Consider the following 6870-nt stretch of genomic DNA (forward strand, 5'->3'; position numbering starts at 1 on the left):
TTTATACTTAATTATTTTTAATCTTATAAAAAATGGATTACAAAAATATTTTAATTATTAAAAAAAAAATTGGGACAAAATTGAATCAGATACACATACTTAGGTACTAAATTGAAACAAAAAGACATATGTGGGGAGTAAATCGAAATCAATACAATAACATCTAATAGTGACACTGACACGTGGCATTACAATGCCATGTGTCACACACAGGGACTTGACACGTTGCATTTTTAATTTTTTTAAAAAAAATTTTTAAAAAAATTTTAAAAAATAATTAAATTAAAAAAAATTAAAAATTAAAAAAAAAATAAAAAAAATCACAGATTGACACGTGGCACGTTGACTAATGGCGTTAGTCAACTCTGTCTGAAAGGGACCTAATTGAAGCAATTTTCAAAAGTTGAGATGCAATTGACACTTTTTTAAAAGCGGGTACCAATTTGACACACTAGTACCAAACTGGGTACCTTACAATTAATTAAACCAAACTTTTTTAAGATCAACAATGTCTCAAGAAAGATAAAACGGATTAGTCCTTTTTATATATTGTACTAAGAAAGAAATGTTAAATGAAATTAATTATGACAATTTAATAAATAATTTCACATAAAAAAAATTCGAAAAATAAATTTTAAATAAAAAATATCATTTGTTAAGTTTGTTTCAGGCCTATCAAAAGGTTGAGCCGTCCTGTTTTAAATTTTTAATATTTATATTTAAGTTTTTTTATTTATTTTTGTTTTCTTCTTACTTCCTATTTTTAAAATTTAAAATTTTATTTTATGTTTCCATATTTATTGGAAACAAATTAAAAAAAAATCAAAATTAAGAATCAAAGACATAACAAATTATTAAATTTATAAAAAGTTAAAACAAAAAATTATATAAATTAAATAAAAATATAGTGAATTATAAAAAAAAACATAAATAACTTAAACTTTAAAAGGTAAAAAAAGTTTCCTATATCATTACGAATGTTGAAATCTGTAACAAGTATCAAATAGATATCCAAATCTTAATATATTAGTAACATGTATAAAATGTACAATGAACATGAAATAATAACTTACATATCGTCTGCCGATAAAATTTAATGAAATGATGCAAGTGAAAAAATGAAAAACGGAACAAACATTCGATAAACCTTAATGGAATGATTCAACCGAAATAACGAAGTGAAAACGATTCTAAACACAGTAAACATAAACGCCATTGAGCTTCTGAGAAAGAAAAATGCAGAAATAGAGTAAAAGTGACTTAACCGGAGGTGCAAGATCTGATCAAATAAGAACACCTTTTACTTAGAGGTGTGTTGGAAGTCCCACATCGATTAGAGATAAAACTATTTCATAACATATAAGTGAGGTGCAAACCTCACTTTACAAGTTAATTTTGTGGGGTTGAATTAGACTTAAAATTTAATTCTAACATGGGATTAGATAGAAGCACCGCTTTTACAAGTTGATTTTTTATGTAGTATTTACTTAACATAAAAAATGTAGTATTTAAAGATATATATATATATATATATATATATATATATCTTTTTTGTAATCTTAAAAGCATAGTTTCTATATGATTCCACATGGTGAAATATATCTTTTTTAAGTGTTCACTATTCACGTAAAAAGAAAGCAGAGTATTATTTGGAGGCCATCTTTTTCCTGCACTTCCATAATTTTGTGCCTGCACCCCCTAAATTTGTATAATACAGAATATACAATTCAGAATACATTTTTTTATGGCTGGTTATAAATTTCGAAATATAAAATAAAAAATACATTTATGATTATATAATTCGAAATAAATATATTTTTTAAATTGTTCAATCTAAAATATAACTTTTTATTATAGGTTGTGTTTTTTGTAATACAATTTTTCATATTCTGGATTATGTATTCTAAAATACAAAATAAAAAGTATTATATATATTTTAAAATATTAAATTTATATTCTGAATTACATAATCTAAAATACAAGAATTTATGGGAGTGCATGAAGTTTATGAGATGGAAGAAGCTGACTTATTTGGATAATGCTGATTTGTTTCCATTGCTTTGGGGTATTGAAAGTTGGGATGAAGAAGGGTAAAACATATGAGAAGAAAAAGATAAAAACCATGAGTTATAAAAATGGAGAAAAAAACGAAAAATAAAATAACGTATGTATATAAAAGCCTATCATAACAACTATTATACACATTCGTAGGGTAGATGTTAATATACTGCCAGGTACTTTTAAAATAGTATTGAAGTTATACTACTGATATTATACTGATAAAAAAGGTTAAAACTAACTGATATACTATACCCACACTTCTCTATGTATAGAAAAAAAAAAATTAAATATATGGTTTCAAAACATAAATCTGTTCATTTAACTATTAAAATTATCAGCAACTATAGATGTAAGGAACAAAATTTCAATATGCATATTTATTAAAAAAAAATGTGCAAATAAAAAGATATAGAATTTACAAAGGAAGTATTTTGCATCCATTAAGTGATTAATTTTCACTTCTCTAAGAGCATCTACATACATTAGGATCATCAAGATATCTAGCATCACATCACAGAAATCCAGCCTCCACCTTGAAATTCACAATTCTTTTCCTCTTACCCACTCCAACATAGCATCCTTAAAAACTTCATCAAATAGCTTGATAAGCTTGAAGCACCCCTAAGTGGCACAAATAGTTTATACACATTTCTTTGTTTGGTGGTGTGACAAAAATAGCAGTAACATGATCTGCTCTTTCTGGTTTCCAAGAATAGCAACAATAAATCATTCTTGTCATAAAGAAACTTTGCTCCAATTATTTTGGCTTGGTCAGTATAAAGCTACAACCATGTACTCAAAAATTTTGGCCTCCACAACCTTAACCAATTACAATCTGGTTGTTGATCCATGGTAATTTTGTTGTTCACTGTTTCAGTAGAAGCTTCTTCTGAGGCTACAACACTCTTCAAGGGTGGCTGTGGATTAGTACTCACTGAAGACTCCACAACCTGAGTCACCATTTGTAACACTTCACTCATCTTAGGGCGATTCTTTGGGTTTCTGACCAAGCATTTGTTGGCTATTACAGCAAGTTTTTGTGCTGACTTGAAGAGGTGTTTCCTCTCAAGTCTTGGATCCAATATTAATTGAAATTTCCTTCCATCTGAAAGGTATGGCCTTATCCATTCCAACATCTTCTGCTCACCCTTCGGCCGGTTCCGGTCAATCGGCCGCCGGCCAGTGATTAGCTCATAAAGGAAGACACCATAGCTCCATACATCACTCTTTGATGTAAGACGTCCAGTTTGAATATACTCTGGAGCTGCATAACCCATTGTTCCAACTACCTGATCAATAAACACACCATATCAACATAAGTTGTATGTTGATTCACAAGATTATATGTTGAATCAATTAGTTTGTTAATGAGTTTGTTAATGAGTTTGTTAATCATTTAGCTTTTAACTACAAAAGGGTAAATTTATTCATAAATATGATCATGTTGTATGATAGTAGTCAACATAAAATAGAGTAATTGTTTGAGTGAACATCATAAATATCTTATTGATTCTGAGTACTTAACAAAGTATTGAATGAAAAGATAAGAAATGCAGGTTTGAATTGGGTGAAGAACATACCGCTGTTGAGACATGAGTTAACCCATCAGATGGTCCCAATCTTGCTAGCCCAAAGTCTGACAGCTTTGCCTTCCACTGCTCGTCCAAAAGAATATTTGAAGATTTGAAATCTCTGAAAATTATCTAAACCACACAACAGATAACAGTCAGCACAACAATTCCAAGCTGCACAACATATACTTAAATAGCAATAAAATTAAGAGTTAAATATGCTTTTAGTTTCTAAACTTATATATGAATTGGATTTCGTTAGTCCCAAACTCTGATACATTTTAGTTCCCAAACTTTAAAAATGAATGAATATATTCCTCTAAATCCAATTGCGTTCAATTTTTTTTACGTGTCGTTTCAGGTTGGCGTTTGAGCTATTTACACCTTTTGACATATTCCAACTCAAATGCTAATCTGTTTTAGGTTGGCGCTTGAGCTATTTACACCTTTTGACATATTCCAACTCAAATGCTAATCTAAAACATTGTTTAATAAACTCAAAAAAAATTAATGTCATTCAGTTATAAGGATTATATCCAGTCATTTTTAATGTTTCAGGACCAAAATGTATCAAAGTTGGGGACAATGATCAATTTCAATTTCGCAAATAAGTTTAGGAACTAAAAACATATTTAACTATAAAATTAAATTTCAACCGAACTCCAATCTAGTTGTTCCCATCTTCCTTCTATTGGAATGTCTAAATGAGATCAAAACAGTTAAGTCTCTACTTTCTGCACAAGGCAATGAAGGCATTATCTAATTGATCAATAAAATTATGCTATATGACTATACCTGAAAATCCATTTCCTCATGCAGGTATGTTAAGCCACGAGCTGCATCTTGGGCTATTTTCAACCTCCTATTCCATGGTAGAGGAGTTTCTGATCGTGGTGATAAATGGTGTTCCACACTTCTGTTTGGCATATATTCATAAACCAGAAGCCTCTGGATTCCTCTTTCATCATCATCAGCACAGTATCCCACTAGTTTCACCAGATTTGGATGCTCCACAATACCCAGAACATTCACTTCTGTTACCCATTCCTTGTGCCCCTGTAATCCAAAAGTAGCAAACATTTAATGTAGAGTAAATAGTACAGAAAAACAATCAGAAAACCTTAACATACATCAAAAAGCTGTTAGAGGGTCAAGTAAGGTTTTCAAATACAATAAAAACTTGAACTGTGGGAAGATAATGCTCCTTATAATAATAACTTCTAATTGTCTTGTCTCTAGCATTGAATCAGCGATTAAAAATGCTACTTAAGAGGAAAAGTTAGAAGGAAACTCCTTGCCTGAATTCCTCTTCTGCCAAGCTGTTTAACAGCAACTTCAATTCTTGTGGAAGGATCATCAACACTCTTGATCAACCCCTTGTAGACACACCCAAACCCACCCTCTCCAAGCATCACAGAGCGACTAAAACTCTTTGTGGCTGTTTTTAGTTCGGGTACAGTAAATACTCTGAGGTTGCTGGGTCTTTGAGACAAACTGGGAAATGCATTTCTCCTAAGGGAGTCTGTGCTGGTGTCTGAGGCATCCATAGAGTTCAATTCAGAACCAGATCTTCTCATCTCAGCCTCAACATTAGTAGAACTGTTGGACCGACCCGATATCGATTGCAAGGTCTTAGGACCATCCTTCTTCTCTCCAAAGTAGAATGGAAAACACTTCATTGCTACCTGACTTGAACTAGACTGCATTATCAGAAAATTTGAAGAACATATTAAGAAAAGTAGACTCACTGAAAAGTATCATGGCATCTGAATTGAAGGTCAACATGATGTCTCAGGGTGTTTGATTTCACATCCTACATATAATTTTCACGTTCACAAAGAAGCTATTTGTTGGACATTCACATCCACGTCTGCTAGAAATAAAGACAAATTTTACCTTACATGTCAGTTTTATTCTTGGATTGAGATAGACTTAAATTCCACTTCTTTAACACTATTCCATAATTTTTCAATCGCACTTTGTTTCCTTTCCTAATTCATCACCAATTCAGAAAGGAGAAACCCATTTGGAGACTCACTACTCCATACTCCTCCCAACAACTCTAATTTCAGATAACCCCGTCAGAAATTGTGTTAACTAATTCTAGCCAACATGATCCATAGAACAAATCCTATTCTAGCACTCAATTCTTCAAGTAAGCCAATTTTAAATTACCAAATTGACATAGAATTGGTAACAAACCAAAAAACTTTTGGAAAACAAACTAAGAATGGCATGTGTCTCCAAATTAAAAAGAGGGATTGAACGAAAATAGAAATCCTTGTATACCTTTTCACTCATTTCATTTGGGTTCAATTGCAGGCCATACTAGTTTACAAAGAAAAACCAAAAAACATATCTTGATTCTAAAACTCACCTCAAATAGATATAAATTGACCCCAAAAAGCTTCGGCTTTTCTGACCCAACAAAACCAAAAATCCCCTTTTTTTCTTCCGTGTTTGGCATCCAGGTTCTGACAAGGAAGACCCACTTAAGCCATTGCTCCCAAAAAGAGAAGAACAAAGTGAAAGGCCCCAGCAGAAGTTTCTGCTCTGCACGACTCGCAGGGTCAGCTCACCAATCAAATTGGAAGCCAAATCAAGCAAACAACCTCAATTGATACAAGTTGATTCTTCTTACAGTAGCATTGTTTAAGATCCAAACTTTGTGTGGTGTGAACGTGTCTTCTGGATTTGAGAGACCAAGTAATAAAGAGCTGAAGAAAAGGAAGAAGAAACAGACACAGCCAGCTTAAGGTGTTGTCGATGTGTTCTTGTGCGGGCAAGAAACATAATTGGGTTTGTCAAGTCAAGGCGATACACGCAGTCTTGTCTCTTATTTCCTTTTGGTGGATTCACACGTATTCGTAGAGTTAGTTCATTTGCAGTGGAAAGTTAAATGGTAGATAGAACAAGTCAATAAGAAACAAAATTTGCAATTTGTACGTTACAGGGCAAAGTTCATTGCAGAACAAGACGTGTTTTTTTTCTTCCCTTTTTTTAACCTCAATAGACTCGACATAGAAAGGACGAGGTGTTGCGGAAAAAAAGAAGAAGAAGGCAAAATATGTTTTTATTAAACTAAATTTAGTTTTAGATCTTCTAATATCTTTGTCACTTAAAATTTAAAATGTCTTGTTGTTTAACTTTTTTCAAATAGTATGTACTTTATTTTTATTTTTCTATGAAACACTGTCCAAACTACTTGAAAAGACTGAAAATGATCTATTCTAACTTT

General features: G+C 31.7%; 1 protein-coding gene across 1 annotated transcript; it reads right to left on the reverse strand.

The window, feature by feature from the left end:
* Positions 1 to 2411: 2411 nt before the first annotated feature.
* On the reverse strand, positions 2412 to 6541 carry LOC114191822 (serine/threonine-protein kinase PCRK1-like). Its single transcript, XM_028081231.1, has 5 exons — positions 6010 to 6541; positions 4931 to 5332; positions 4428 to 4688; positions 3642 to 3764; positions 2412 to 3350 (listed from the first exon to the last, which is right to left on the reverse strand). The coding sequence occupies exons 1-5, from the start codon at positions 6097 to 6099 to the stop codon at positions 2844 to 2846; spliced, it is 1383 nt and encodes a 460-aa protein (XP_027937032.1). The 5' UTR covers positions 6100 to 6541; the 3' UTR covers positions 2412 to 2843.
* Positions 6542 to 6870: the final 329 nt, after the last annotated feature.

This window comes from Vigna unguiculata, chromosome 7 (genome assembly GCF_004118075.2).
Source record: "Vigna unguiculata cultivar IT97K-499-35 chromosome 7, ASM411807v1, whole genome shotgun sequence".
Lineage (NCBI taxonomy): Eukaryota > Viridiplantae > Streptophyta > Magnoliopsida > Fabales > Fabaceae > Vigna > Vigna unguiculata.